General features: G+C 39.6%; 1 protein-coding gene across 1 annotated transcript in view; it reads left to right on the top strand.

Moving 5' to 3' along the window:
- Positions 1 to 16,095, top strand: part of oxct1a (3-oxoacid CoA transferase 1a) — a 49,971-nt gene that overhangs the window by 18,245 nt on the left and 15,631 nt on the right. Inside the window, exons 8-13 of the mRNA XM_028579018.1 lie at positions 6,181 to 6,288; positions 6,626 to 6,740; positions 7,162 to 7,256; positions 7,936 to 7,984; positions 8,387 to 8,459; positions 9,742 to 9,817. Of these exons, the coding sequence (XP_028434819.1) occupies positions 6,181 to 6,288; positions 6,626 to 6,740; positions 7,162 to 7,256; positions 7,936 to 7,984; positions 8,387 to 8,459; positions 9,742 to 9,817 (516 nt within the window). The remainder of the gene's footprint in view (positions 1 to 6,180; positions 6,289 to 6,625; positions 6,741 to 7,161; positions 7,257 to 7,935; positions 7,985 to 8,386; positions 8,460 to 9,741; positions 9,818 to 16,095) is intronic.

Raw genomic sequence — 16,095 nt, 5'->3', positions numbered from 1 at the left:
CGCAGTTACAGTAAAAGGCCCCTATTGCATTGTGGGATACCATACACCAGAGACTGAATCAAAGCAGTTGGACTATCAGTCACAGTAAAAGACTCAACCGTATTCTGTTACTGTGGCAATGTAGCATAGTGGTGTGGGTGTTGTTGTGCATGAACAACCAACCAGTCATGCATTAATTAAATTAATGTATTTTTCAGTATGTTGTGTTGGTTTAACCGAGCTAGAGGTCTAATTGCATATAAATGACCTCCATCCCCCAGGGTAAAGCCTTAGCCTCCGACTGTACATATGTGTTGAAACAAAAATAGCTACAAAAAACCTACATATTTGCAAAAATGTTTTTTTTTTTTTTTTTTTTTTTTTTGTTTGGCCTCAGAATGATAGTTGTTGTCATCGTGGTGTGTAATGCTTTATTGGTCCCTGCTGGAATTTGAACTGTTTATCACAGCCCACACGTTGAATGCGTTTATCAGCCCTTTTTATGCCTTGTTGAGTTTTCTTGCCTTGTTTTTGACCCTTGACTAATTCCATTGCTAAAGCTACTGTTGGCAAATAATTATAAATCTGCTTATTTTCCCCATCATTTCCTGCCTAAAGATGTTTATCAATTAGCTACTGTACATAAGATGTGTAATTAATGTCATAATTTCTGTCTGCAGAAACTTGTGGGGAAGGGTGTGGGTATGGACATGTTGTCTGTCCCGTTTCTACCCCTTCTTTGGTTTACCACCACAATGTTGTAAGTGATATAAAGCTTAATTTAATAGAATCTGTATGTGCTAGATATAAAAAAAATCTGTATTGTGCAATATAGTAATGACACTTGTTTTCGAGCAGTATATCTATAAAGGTTGCACACTAGTGAGTCCTCATTTTGATACAGTTAACATTGTCCTCACTATTGAGTCACTTTTTTCTTTTTTGACTTTGAGCTGAAACCTCTCCAGAGCAAACAGTGGTAATTGCAGGGCAGGCTAGGCTACAACCACATCAAATGTCTGTAATAACAATGGACAGATGAGTGTAAAAGCCTTTGACATTCTTGACATCCTTTTTTTTCCCCCTAACAGTGTGTGTGCATCATCATGACACTGATAGCATTGACATTGTATTTAGATCCCCGTTTGAGATGTGGGACTACACATCAATTCATGAATTAGCAACCTTGATAGTAATAGAGGACAATAAAATTAATTCATAGTACACTAAGAGGTGAGCTCATAAATTAAAGGAGCAATATGTACTTTTGCCAAAGTTACAAAATTGTATGTTTTCATTATTAGGAAGTCAAACTTGCGGTTTTAGCATAACCGCATTGTGATTTAGAAATTACCCCCCCCCCTCACATCTGAGTTTCATGTGGCGCATTCACACAGGATAAGCGAAGCCTGTGACTTTACTCGAATTTATGGACATATACCTGTATGTAGTCCGAGAGTTGGTACCCAGAGGCGCGCGAAGGACGGCCAGGGCGAGGCCGCCTCCCTGAGGTTGCGTATCTTTTTGGCCCAGGGCCAGAAGAAGTTACCAAAGGCGAATACCCTATCCCGCCGTGGCGGCAACCACACAGCATCACCGCCAGGGAGCGCGTTGACCCCCACAATCCCATCTGTCTTTGCGAAAGAGGGACAAAAAGGCGCACAAGAAACAAAAACCTTGAAAAAAATTATATACGGCCCCGCCAAATCACAGACATGTCGATTCGCATGGGACTAATATTATCACAGGACCCCGGTGTTCGGCGAAATATAGTAGGTCATTTGCGGGGGAATTTTTACTTTACAAATTATAGACATGGCCGATTTGCACGTGATTAAGATCACAGACAACCTCTGTAATTACTACAAATGACAAGAGGTCACCAGGTAATACTTGTCCTGTGTGAATAGGGCTATAAAGTCCTTCTAAGCTCTAAGCTGTCTCCATCTTTCAAATGCATCTCCAATATTTCTCCATATTTTCCAATGTCTCTGGTCATGCAACTGTTTAGAAAGATTTTACGTCGGGTAGACTCTATCTCTGTTGATCCAGTTCGTTTGGTTGCTGCAGCACGCTGTATTTCATATTTGGCAAGCCGGCTGGTGTGTCAAAATGGGCAGTGGAACGACAACACACAGACCAAAACAAAAACGGATATTCTGGTCCAGAATGGAAATTTCTAAGGGGAACGCTTTATGAGTACTGGCTTTAGCATTGTTGTTCAAGAAGAACGTATTTAAATTTACCATGTTTCCTTAATATCTGATGACATATCATGGTCAGTTTGTGATTTAATACAGTAAATATATTACACATATCTAGTAAGCCAAGGAATAAAACGTGATAACGTAGCTGAGTTACAAGACCAAATACTATTCTACATTCATGTGTCAATTCTCTGAAATTAAGTTTAGGTCGTCTTTTTGTCCATTTCTGTTTTTGTGCACATAATAAACATAAAATTCATATTGGCGTCTAAACATAAAATTCATATTGGCGTCTAAAGTGGTTGACTGAATGTAGTCTAAGGTCAGGCCTATCCTGCATTAATTCAAACATTTGAAGATCCAGTCTCATGTTAAGCTGAATAGAAAAGCTAATTAATATATTTAATAACCAGTGTGTCTTACAGCGTACAGTACCTTTTTAATGATACTGCTGGCAGTATTTAATCATATGCACTGCGAAAAACGTTTTTGCTAAAGCAGTGCTTCAATTTATAATACATCTTCCTGAATGGACACACTGAGCATTTGGGTGATGGCATTGACTTGTGTAAGAGTACGTTTGGCATAGACTAAAATAGGCAGAAAAGGGGAAAGTAAATATTGATTAAAAAATGATGGGAGCCATTAGAAGAGGAAGACAGATTTTGCTGAACATATGAACGGAATTGATAAATGTGCATGTTCTACGCTCTGACTATAAGTTCAAAGTCCCTTGATGACTATCATTTACCATTTAAGCATAGAGTGGGGTTCCAAATCCTTGTGATACAATGTCCTTTGGTGTGCAGTGTGTGTCGTTTGAAAAAATTATTTTTAGTTCCTGTAATGTTGTTAGGGTTTGTATTGGCTGGCTGTCTCCCATTCTCTGGATACCATGACGGCTGTCATAGGTGAGGCAGGTTTCCACTGAGAGGAAACAGATTGTTCATGTTGTCAGTATTCTGGGTTACAGGATAATGTCGGAGCTAAGCCCAGAAAGTGGCAGCACAGTATGGCCAAGTGCCCACACACATACGCACACATACGCACACATACGCACACATACGCACACTGGGAGGAAGATGGAGAGGCTATAAAAAAACAGGATAATTAGAGTGTGGTGTCACTGTTATCCTTGTGCTCTGTCACCCATAGCCACACCATCTCTTTCTTCTGACTGTCCCATCTCAGTATGCGCACAAAGACACGTGCACAAACAAAACAAACATGAAGGAATGAGGAAACCTGAGGAAACACTGTATGCAACACCACTGTTAGGGGTTTACTGTATTCTATGAATCTGGTAGCATTGTGATCCAGTCACTTTGAGATTAACAAGATTTGACAAGGCTTTAAGCCTAAAAAAGCACAAACCCTCGAAAAAATGCTTGTTCTGTCCCCAGAGGGCACTTTGATTCCCTCTATTCTCTTGCAAGTATAATTTATGCTTTGCTCTGGGCTCATTGTTGTGAAAATCATTCTCTACAGATACAGGAATATCAATGCGCATGTGCCTGTTTGCTTACTCCACACACCTGTGTGTGTGTGTGTGTGTGTGTGTGTGTGTGTGTGTGTGTGTGTGTGTGTGTGTGTGTGTGTGTGTGTGTGTGTGTGTGTGTGTGTGTGTGTGTGTGTGTGTGTGTGTGTTTGTTTTATTCTAGTGTGTTTTTTATTTTCATACTTCTATCCGTCCCCGTCCGTTGATCATCCTGTCTGAACTGCATCTGAGCACTGGTGCACATCATCTAGATGAAAGAACAGGAGGCTTTTTTTTTTTTTTTTTTGTACACAGCGCATTTAAATTGTATGAGCTTGTTATTGTGCTGGGACTTAGCTTTGGAAGGCTAATTGGAAATCGAGCTGAATACATGCTTTGTTTGCATGTGTTTGAGAGACCAACAAACGGACATGGAGAAACCCATTTCTGAGGTGTGATTTCTTTTTTTTTTTAGTGATGTTGGGCACACTATTTGACACTCTTTGATTGAGAAGACAAAATAAGGGATTGACATCGTTCATTAAATTAATTCATCTGAAGTCTTAAAATTCGTGATTCCCTTGCACCCGAGTCTTCCCTATTTTATTACTGGAACTGTTTTATAATGTGATGAGCTCAATCTTGCACGATGAAGATGTCTATGTAAATCATCATTCTCACAAAAGACAGATCGAGCCCCCAGAGAAAGATGTGGGTGGATGTGTGGGACTGCTGTATCAATTCTCTTGCGCTACCAATCTCATCTTGCATGGCCTGGTTTTCACTGTGGAACATCAGAGGATTTACCATAACCCGACCAAGGGAACCAGAAAGAGTCTAAAACCACTCGCCCTGACTGGCCCTAGCTCACCCCTGACCAAAGCCTACGTATCCATGACAACGCTAAGATGGGATCCACTCTTAGCCATTGACTCTTCTCAGTCAGCGCTGAGTGCTGAGGGAGGAAGTGGAGATAAAGAGATCTTCAATTGAATTTGCTCTGAACGGCTGCCTGCCCCCATGTAAATGGAATAAGTAGGTTACTCTCTGAGCTACACAGGAGCGAAGCACAGAAATGTGAAAGGGAGGGTGAGAATTACAGTATATTGCCTTGGTTAAGTCCCCTTTTGGTCCCCAAAGATGTGGTGATAACACTCTTCTTTTTTCATTTAATGTTGTGTCATTTCAAATGGTTTTCCCCCTTGAAGAATCTTCAGGAAAAACAAAATTGTGTCACCTTCCCAGCTTAGTTTGAATCTTATGTTGACTTAAAAGCTCAGGGACCACTGTGTTTAATAACACAGCCTACAAATATGAGCATGACGTCTGAGTCTTAGGAGCTAGGGCAGGCTAAAATGTGCAGCAAGATTTAGTGGAGCCCACACGTGCTGTCCCTGAACACCTGTATGAGTGGAAGCTGTAGGCTCAGTTTATAGCAGTTCCTTATGTTACCTAAGGGGGAGGGAGCAGGTGCATTCATTCTGGGATTTCTATCCCGGACATGTTGAACCAACTCTGCTCAAATCAATAGCCATTTCCATCTGTGTCTAGTTAGTCAGACAGAAATAACTCTTTATATACACTGCTCTTCTGCTGCTGGACACTTTCTACATAAAGGTGGTGCACGTTTGTCTCAGTCAGGAACATATCATTTGGTAGATATCTGAGACGTGTACCTTATCATATGCTACCATATTAAATGTAAAAAAGTGTATATTTAGAGAATATAAGGGGCCAATTTTATAGCAGCTCCAATGAGAGTCACAGAATAAGCTGAGCTGAAATGTAAACCTTGTAAGAGAGTCTTGAGGACGGGGCTTGTGGAATAGACCTAAAAATAAATTAAAAGAAGATATGTAGCTAAAAGTAAAACGTGTTTTATTTTTTGTCTTTTGACCTCTGTGTTTGGTTAGACCAAAATCCTCCACAAACCCCCTACTCTCCATCGCCTTTGATCCAAGGATCAAGCTATGTTCGCTGGGCTTGTTGTGTCTTCTGTATTTAGTCAGCCAAGCTGGCTTTGGGTACACAGACAGCTTTCAGAGGACTCTGTGGAGTTGCTAAAAGAATAAATGCAACACCTTCTCCCACAAATATTTACCCTCTCTTCCCAGTGAAAGAGAATTTTTAAACCTGTGAGATCATATCTGGAGTCTAAATGTCTGCTTGTGCGTCATACTCGCTGTTGTTGTAGCTAAAATTTAGGATTTAATATCAAACTAATTATAAGACGCACATCTGCTGTAAAATAACAGTTGAGCATTTCTATTCTCTTTTCTTTTTTTGGGCCTTTACACAATTACACAATCATTTCTTGAAATTAGCCCGCAGGATGGCAAAAAACTCTTGTGGTCTTTATCTGTTAATCTGTTAAATGTCATAGCTGGGTAGGCAGAGGTTATATCCTGGTAGCGCAGTTCCATTAGTGTGTGGTTTCCTTATCTGAACTTTTATCTCAATGGTTGTGAGACATTGTACAGGTGAAGGTGGAGCTCATCACTCTCTGTCTCTGTGTAGGTGGAGGAGGTGGTGGATGTCGGGACCTTTGCTGAAGAGGACATCCACATACCCAGCATCTATGTCAACAGGGTTGTCCAGGGAGCCAGCTACGAGAAAAGGATTGAGGTACAAAACGTGGCCTTTTAGAGCTTGAATGAATAAAGAGAGATTATACATAGAAAACGTTTTCTCTGTAGTTTATGAATTATGTAATTATGTGAAAGTCACTATTAAAAAATATGTTCCATTCAACAATTGGTTTAATGAAATAAAAATATTCCGATAACAATTAAATGTAAAGTCATACACTTTTTGACATAAGCTATTGTAGCAGTGTTTTACATTTCCATCATTGAAACACACATACTAGCTGTGTACTAGCATATGAGTTCTTGTACTCAGCCAGAAATAGCCTCTCAACATGCTGTCCCCCTGTGCCTCTTATATCTCTGCATGGTTCCAGAAACGCACAGTAAAGAAAAGCCAAGATGAGAAGCCCAAACCAAAGAAGGACTCCGATATTGTTCGGGAAAGGATCATTCGACGGGCTGCTCTTGAGTTTGAGGATGGGATGTATGGTATCCTTTTAAAGAATACAAGGAGTTAGCAAATTATGCAATCGGATAACTTTTTTTCTCTAGGTTCCTCCCTTTAATTACCAACCAAACCAGGTGTACAACAAAAAGAAAGCTGTGCTGTGGCTCTTTTAATTTCAGGACACAATGAATATTTGGTAGGCTTTCAGTATCTTGGAAATGTTACAACTTTATACTTCTGTGGGTTTGAGCATTGTCCACACAACAAGTCTTTCGAACTTAATCACACAACATAACTGTTATAATGAGAATGAGAGGGACAAATGTCCAAGTACGATGTGCAGTGTATCTGTCTGTCATAGCAGCTTTCAACAATATTATACATTTCTCTTCATCTTAATACTGAATTCCATTCCATGATTACAAATGTAAAAGTTACCATCTTTAACAAAGATCCAATCAGCTAACCTTGGTATTGGTATCCCCATGCTGGCCAGCAACTTTATAAAACCAGACATCACTCTACACCTCCAAAGTGAAAATGGAATTTTGGGACTGGTAAGATGCCTACAGAGAGCTTTCTTCCCACTCAAGCTTCAGTGCTTTCAATCTCAACTGAACAAGCTAACGAGCAGCATATATTTCTGATCTTTGTGTTTTGTTGTTTTAAGCAGCAGTAAACGTTTTGAAACTGAATTGTGCTCTGAGCATGTAGCAAGATAAATAGCGGTATCCATCCCAGTTTGGGCCCTCGGTTAAAATGTGCTTGGTTTATTATAGAACAGATTGTGGCAGTTTGACACTTTCTCTTCCATTATTCTTTCTCACAATCATTATTTGCTGGCTGAGCCTTTAACAAAGGCGGCTGCTGCTGCTGCAACTAGGGTATATTTCCAATCAGTTGTGTTGACAGGAGAATGTTAGGGCCTATGCTAATGCCCTGTTTGTCAAAGTTGTTTTTATTTTGAGTGCCAGTTTTAAAAAGACCTTGTCCTCTCCTCTCCCCTCAACTTCTCCTATATCTCCTCTACCCTTTTTTACTCTCCTCTCCATCCAAAACGATTGGTCCCTTTGTTGAGCACAGAGAAAATCAATGTCTCATCAAATCACCAAAATGTGATTGTGTCTGTCTCTCCTTTGAAAGATCATGGCCAGTGAGGCTGAGTGATGTGTGAGTGTATGTGTGGCTGCCCGCCTGTGCGCTCATTCTTGTATATCTTCACTTGTCTCTGCATAGGGCCCATACCCCACTGAGGATGCAGTGGATGCAGACCTGATTAATGCTGGTGAGGTTTATACTAATCAGAACTTCCCAATGATACATTTATATATAAACGTAAAAGCACTGGTCTAACTAAATTATGGATGGATTAAGAGACCCTTTCGGGCTAAAATGTGACTTTGCGTATTTCTATCTGATTTCCTGCATTATACACACACACTTAGATGCATGCAATACAATGGATTCTCTTTTAAGATATCTTAACGTTTCTATTCAGATGCACTTTTAAAACGATATTAACATAATGTTGACATAATTCTCTTTCATTCACTCATTCATTTATTTGTGTATTTCCTTAATGTATTTTGTAATTTCATTTACCATCTTTGTGATTTATACTTAACTTTATGATTAAGTTTGCTATGATTAAATGAATCTCATATTTGGTCAACTCTCTGCTCCGCAGGGAAGGAAACTGTTACTGTTCTCCCAGGGGCTGCCTATTTCTCCAGTGATGAGTCATTTGCCATGATCCGAGGGTGAGGCCACAACACATTAGCTTTGAAAACGTATTTGCTGACTCAGAGTTTGATATGCCTAACATTTCTGGATTTACATATAGACAGCATATTCATACTCAAAAATAATGAAATAAATTAGTCACTTTTCTGAAGTCCTTGGTGGAGTTGATGCAAAAACCAAAACAACAAAGCAAATATTTTCTTAATTCAATAGTTTATTACCAGCACAGTATGCCAGCTATAACCATTGTATTTAACCACAGGACAAAGCCACACTTTGCAACACTGGATATTAACAAATAGCTATTGTCACCAGTTCAGCTAGACTGCCGCCTTGCCATATTCCCTAAGTCCCTTATTGATTTGCCAGCTGTCTGAGATTGCCCACCCGCACACCTTGCAGCAGCCATTCTACTTGTCCACCCAGTGAAAATCCAATAGTGCTCATAAATAGCGCTGTTCAGTCACACACTGGCAGGGACCAAACGTAACCATGTGTGTTTGTGTGTGCTGTTGTGAGACCACAGTTAAGAGTCCAGTCTCTCAGAAAGAATTACAACATACTGTATGGTGGATTGTGAGCCGTTTTGCCTCAAATACCACTCCAGTTAGTTCTCTTAATGGAATTAAGACTTGTATGTCTTTATTAGAAACCTTTAGTCTCAGTATGTCTGTCCATCTGTTGCCACATGCAATGAAGAAACAATGAGGAATCCACCGTGGACAGCAGGGCCATACATCTTGGTTTAAATCTATCCAACTGCAAGCACCCTAACAATGCTTCTACCTGCTCCAAAGGCATTGTTGGAAACCTCACTTAGGACTTTGAACTCCTTATTTAGGAGAAACAAAAAAAGGAAATGCTCTCTTATAGTAAGAAAGATAAAATAACTACTTGCCCACAGAATCAGACTTTATTCTGCTATTACAGTACATTTATGTATAACTGGCATTTACCAAGCAGAAACTAAATATGCAAAATACTGATAATATTTTCAAGACAAAACATTGGTAAGACGATGCAATAGTTTAAAAAGGAATGACAATAAAACCTTTTCACCAGCTTTTTACGTATGACAACTTCTGTTATTAAGAAAACTGTAGAGATGGGAAGATGGTTATTTGTTTTATCATCAAGTATCAAATATTTGCATTTGTATTGTGTGTCCCGTCACAACCCCTCTGGGCTAAATATAGCAATACTAAATGCATTTTTTTGACAAGGGGACTTCATGAGTTCATACGTTGAACTGGTTCTGAAGTTGACAGCTGTCTTCTGTTGTGTCATTCTTTTTTTTAGGGGTCACATCAACCTGACAATGCTGGGAGCCATGCAGGTGTCAAAACATGGAGACCTAGCCAACTGGATGATCCCAGTAAGTTTGGTTTAGATGACTCACATCCATTACCTTTTTCCAAATTCATGCTTTCTGCTGGGAGTCACCACACAAACACCAGTACAATATGCATGCTCCAAATGCTGCTTTGTGAAGCTTATACTAGTCTTTATTTACTTACTTGACTTGAGGATTTGGAATCTACCCCCCAAAAATTAAGGGAAACTGAATTAGTGCATTATCTAAAAGTTGCCTTCATTATTGATTCATCTGTTGATTTATCTATAACATAATATTGGTTACAGATCTTACCACAATTTCCTAGAGCCAAAAGTGGCATCTTCAATTTTCTTGATTTGTCTGACTATCAGTCCAAAACCCAAAAATATGATATATTTATTTTTTGACAGTAGACTTAAAGCAGGGTTGTTAATGTTGAAAAGCTAGCAATATTTGAAAGTAGCATCTCCTCGGGCTCCGTCTAACCCTTCCCCCCGCCCTCGGGGCTCCGACCCACACACACGGGCATGAGCCCCACTCTGTTGCTGCTTTAGAGCGGAGAAAGGACCGCAATTCCACTTCATGTCTCATTATCTGGTACGCAAACACCTAATATTATCATACCAAATGTTAAAAACAAACATGACTAATGGGGCGACAACGCACATTGAGCTCAGGCTCGTTCACAGGAGGGGTAGAGTATGTGCAGCGGGGGAAGGAGGCATTTCATTGGTTCATCAAGCGGACTGCGAGGCAGTCATTGGTCGGTGTTTTTACAGGATTATAGCAGCTACAGATGACAGATATTTTTCGCTCCTTTTTTAGAGCACATAAGTTATTTATTGCTGTCGGGGTCTAAAGAACATTTCATACAATATATGACAAAGTGTTTATTGGAAAGACCAATAGTTACCAACCCTGCCTTTAAATGTAATCTCTTCTATATTTTATGGATGGTGTCCTTCAGCATTTCTTATAAGAAATGTCTTTGTTGAAACAAATTCACAAAGGTGCACCCTTGGTTGTTATTATTTAAGAAGAGAGTACATGGATATGCTTGTCAGGGGTTCAAGGTAGTGTGGATCAACGACAGTTTGCCGGATGCCCCTCATCTTCCGCTCTGTGTGTATTGCCATTCTTAAACTCTGTTCGCTTCAGTAAACAACCAGAGCCTCCAAACTAGCAAACTACACGCTGAAATGTTTTGAAGAAACTTTGGATTGTGCAATAAGGCAGGCCTGCTTGGTTCTTTTGGGAAATGATTTTAAAGATTTACAAAGAATATATTTACAGCATTTACTATCTAACTGGGACGTTTTGGGACTTTGGGATTTGTTATGAACAAAATACACATGGCGATAAGCTGGTAAGTGCAAATTACGTTTAACCATGTATCCAGCTAATTTATATAGCTCACATTACTATATTTTGTAAACAGTTAACTTCATTTAATATTGTATGTTGCGTTTTCTTTTGCGGGGTGCAAATGTTCAACAAGTTTCTTCCCGAGACCATTTTGCAGAGCCACCGTCTCTGCGTCTGGAGCTTAGCGCCGCCCAAGACGATTGTAATTGGTTTAAAGAAGAAATGCAAACAACCCAGAGCGTTTCGTATCCTGGAATGTATGTGTGGATGAGCCAGACCTCAGTCCACAGCGTTGCGGAGTGAGGTCTGGCAATGCGAGACTAAGCGGTAGGGGTTGTTTGTGAGCGCTACAGTATAATGGTTGTCAGACTTTATTGATTTATAGATGCATCGCATCTAAACAGCCAAGTGGATACAGAGTTTAGAGACCTTGAGAATAAAACATTAATAATCAAACATGATTTATTTCAGGCAGCACTGTGCAAAAGAATACTGTTGTTGATGGTGATCTCTAAATGTCATTTATTTTCCTTTTACCTCTCCAGTCGTACTTGTTTGTCCATGGTAATTGCTAATTAACCGGTGCTTGATTAAACTGTGCAGATATTGAACGTCTGCAGTGGAACTGTTATTCAGGAGCACGGAATTTTACTTGTTTGGCCATTCAAGTGTTGGACAGTTTTAACACAAATACCTCTGTCCTCACCTACACATTCAATCTTCATTATCCCGATTTTGAAAGGATTGATGAGGAGAATTACTCGCCTTCTAGGATATTGGAAATGATTCACTATCTAAAGATGGGTTGGGTACATAGCGTGAAATTGGAAACGTTTTACGTAGGAGTTTGGGATGCAGTACTCTCAGCGTGATAGTTGATTATGCAAAATGCAGATTAACATTTTCCAGTTGAGGGCTTTGAAATGCTTTTACATGTCCACTCAGCCCGAAACATCGAAAAAACAATAGATGGAGAGAAAGGGGTTATGGAATAAAAGATGGACTGGAAAGGGTGAAGCTTTATCAATCTATCCTAAAGGTAGGGGTCTTCGCAGACACTGATGTTTCCTATCATAAGCTCCTCCTTACAGATGTCTAACAGACACCCACATACTGTTTTCAAAATGAGAACGGGATTTGACTTTTATTGATTTTGGCTGCCTGAGCAGTTTTCACTTGAGAGGAATAAACAGATATTGTAAATAAAAGGAAAACCTATTGAAGTTGACCAAAGCAATACAAAATAGATCTGGTCACCTCAAATCAAGCAGTGTATTTTTAAAGCAGAATTCAGTTTGATAGTTGATGACTTTACAGTAAATGGAGAAAACAAGTGCAACATCAGAAACTAATTCCAAAACCCTGGAGGTTCAGTATAACTGCAGCTAAAGTGCTACAAAAGCTCAAGCTACTGACTATTAAAATGCTGTTACTAGCTCAAGTGCTCATAATAAGGCCTGATGGCAGCGTTCATGAAGGAGCTGCTTAAGAGCATATTCTAGTTTTTTCTTATAATTTCACTTGGTTTCCTGCTGTATCATAAGAAGATTTTCATGCACCTGGTTGCCAGCTTATCAGTGAAATATGTCCTATTAGGTAATGGTATTTGTAGTAGCATAAAGCCCTCAGTGTCATTGTGTATATTTGTGTTCTCCCATGTATGTGACTGATGACACCAGATACACACCGAAATAGTTATGTTTTCCAGTTACTTTGAACACAGTGGCCATTGTCTTCCTGTCAGTCCCGTCTATCCCACTGATTCATGCCATTAGATGTCTGGGTAACGAAGGTTTCTGGCAGTCTGTCGCTATCTTATTAAATAGAGAGCCATTTGTATCAGACAGCAGAGATTGTCAGATAATTTGTGGGGGAGAGAAAGGAAGCCAGTTGGTAAGTGGGAACTCTTGGATTGTGAAGGGGGTCATTTTCTGTGGTTTTTCTGTCACTGACTGAAAAGTGAACACTTGCTCAACAAAAGAGGAAATCTTATTCTGTTGTCATGGCAACAAAAAAAATGCAATCCAACCACAAAGCCTAGCAAGACAAATACAGTGCTAGAAAAAGTATGCTTCCAATGATGCTTTTCTCATGCAAGTTTTTTTTGGCAATAAGTGACACTTTGCCTGCGTATTCACTATGGATCTATAGATGTGAATAGACAACAATCTGCAAGTTAACGCCAGGTGTTCTATAGTGGCAATCCTAGTCTTGATGTGTGACGTGTTGATAGCTAGAGTTAGCTAAATTAGCATAGTCGTAATTCTATAGCCTATAGCTTAAGTTCAAACTAAACAAAACATCACCAGATACATCCTGTCTTGTGCCGATGCTCTGCCATGTGAAAGCCCTACTGTTTATGTCCAGATAGCTGTTTAGAAAACAATTATTTATTTTAGGGAACTCACAAACAGCAAGAGTCAGTCTCTCGTCCTTTAATCTGAAATGTGCGTCGCTTGCGTTGGAAAAAGTTTGAGACAATTCAACTCTTGCACACTTGTGTGCGTGTGATGAGCACGTCTGCGAAAGTTTCACAGGATTGCGTCCGCTTGTCGTTCCGCCAGTCAGATTGCCCGCGCCCCCCTACCTGCCCACTCACCTCTCATTGAAAATTAATCACAATGTGCTTCAATCTCTCCCCATCTGAAAAGACCGTTAGTTCCACAGAAGCATATTTTGGAACACCAATCCCACTGTATGTCCTAGAAACAATTTGCCTTGAATCAAACCTTTTGACTATAATGGATAAAAAGGCAACAGAATTTTAGTTTTGTAAATGTTCCTTCTCAGGGTAGATGATGTAGTCACTTCTGTATGCAGAGGCGATTTTAAAAATTATGTCAGACTTTGAATTGCTACACCCGTTGCCCCGTTTTCCTGGACAGACAGACCAACAGTGTTGTATGTACAGGAAATCGCAAGCATTTTATTGCATTTTCATTGCCGTTCCATGCTTTTATCTTTAAATAGCCTTACTTGTGTGCCATTGATGTCTCCATTTAGACGACCTTGTTGGTTGAGTAGGACATTGTCTCTGCTCTACATGGTATGATAGGTGTTATCTCAGCAGAGTTTTGACTTGAGAAGTCTTGTGTTATCTGGGTTCTGCACCATTGATACTGCCTCCTGCGGTCCCACACATTATCTCTCTCTTTTAAAACCATTATATGAATGGATCTTCTCTAACGCCTATTTAATGAGCATATGTGTGGGCTACTGTACATTCGCCTCAGAGATCAGTTCAATTTGCGAGTGTAAAAGTAGAATAGATGTTTAGAGCAAAAAGTAACATCTGTAGAAAGATTTTCTCATTACGGGTGCTAATGTGAAGCAGTGAAATAAAGAACTACATAATTAACATCGAAGTGCCTTTGAATTCGCATACTTGATGTAACTGAGCTATTTTGTAAATAAGTGAGTGAGATCTTCTCTAATATGTTATGAAACAATACAAAACAACAAGCCAAAAGCTCTCCCTTAACAGTATGTATGAATGTGTCTGTATAAATTCAGCAGTTGAACAAAAGTTGTCACAGCTGAGATTTCTGACAGGGAATCTTTATTTTTTTTGTGTTCGAGCTAATCAAATGTGTCAAGATACACACTTTCAGGTGTCCCGTAAGAATCAGAGTGGTGAGGAAATTAAAAACCTGTGGGGCTTTGGTTAGACCAGCAAGGTTATCATCATCAAAGCTGTGGTAATTAAATGGCTGAATTATCCAGGCGAGTTAGACAAAGGATATTCATTTCTGTGGATGTTCTGAGAATCTATTTGTTCAATTTAAGTGCTTTCTTGTGTATTAAGCTGGTGGAAAGCCAGATGCTACGGCAACCTCCATATTCAACAGTCTCCATAAAACTGTTTATTTGGCAAACTAGCAATTTTTAATATGGGATGCCAATATTTAGAGGCAAGTAATCAAGAAAGGTCAATTTTTTTTCCACAGTCATAGGTACGCAGCCTAGCAACCAAGCTAAGTCAGACAAAACAAGTCTAACTGGCAGCCAGCCTGAAGTTGAGGCTTGATCATATTCAATAAAATCACTTTAGTGAGCAGGATGGAATAGGTTTTTAGCTTATGCCATCGTGCCATTTCATACATTTGTTCTTCGTCACACAGTTTTGCTGCATGAAACCGCTCGGATCAAAGAGGGCTCAGATAACCACATGTAAAGCTGTAAATCAGACGAAGGCAAATTCCAATCCTCCCAGCAATATAGGTCATGGACAATACTCTGTGAGCAACAGAGCCCACAACTGTCTATCTCCGCAGCAATGTTAATTTATTATAGTGTTTTCTACATAACAAGGTCATAAGCATTAGTGAGACGTTTCACCACGTGCACACACACTGAATTGTTGTTCCTGTATGCTTGGCTGCCGTCACTCAATGCAACACAGGCACTGTGGCTGCATCATTTCATTTCAAAGCTAGAATTCATTTAAAAATCAATAGCCTTTAACAGTTCCAGTCGCTTCATGTCTGCATTTTTAGTTGCCAGAAGCGCACACAACCAATTCTTCTTTTTACCTAGTAAATGGTGGTTCCATTGCCCCCACTGCAAAACAAGATCATTTTGTAATTGACTCTTTATTGATCATAACCAGACTAGGATTTCAAAACAAATGTTTAATTTTAAAGAAGATGCCCTCTTTGATTAACTATATCCTAGTTGCTGGGTGGAGTACATTAGCAGCCTGGAAATCCAGACTTACTCCTTTCGGGTCAGACTGGGTTATCCCCCTCGGGCCTCTGCACACACCACCTAGACAGTCTGACTGTCTTGACTGTCAGAAAATGCATTAACATTGATCATGTGAAAAAGGACAAGGTTACCTTGTGTGGAGTGTCGTCACTTTGTGTTGAACAAAAACACGGAAAAAAAAAAGATGGAGAGATTGTGTTTGAAAGTTAAAAGTCAAAATTGATACTATTTTAATAAAAAAGATT

Source organism: Perca flavescens, chromosome 5 (assembly GCF_004354835.1).
Source record: "Perca flavescens isolate YP-PL-M2 chromosome 5, PFLA_1.0, whole genome shotgun sequence".
In the NCBI taxonomy this organism is placed as follows: Eukaryota; Metazoa; Chordata; class Actinopteri; order Perciformes; family Percidae; genus Perca; species Perca flavescens.
Note: the sequence above shows the minus strand (reverse complement) of the source record. Positions and strands in the feature narration are given on the sequence as shown.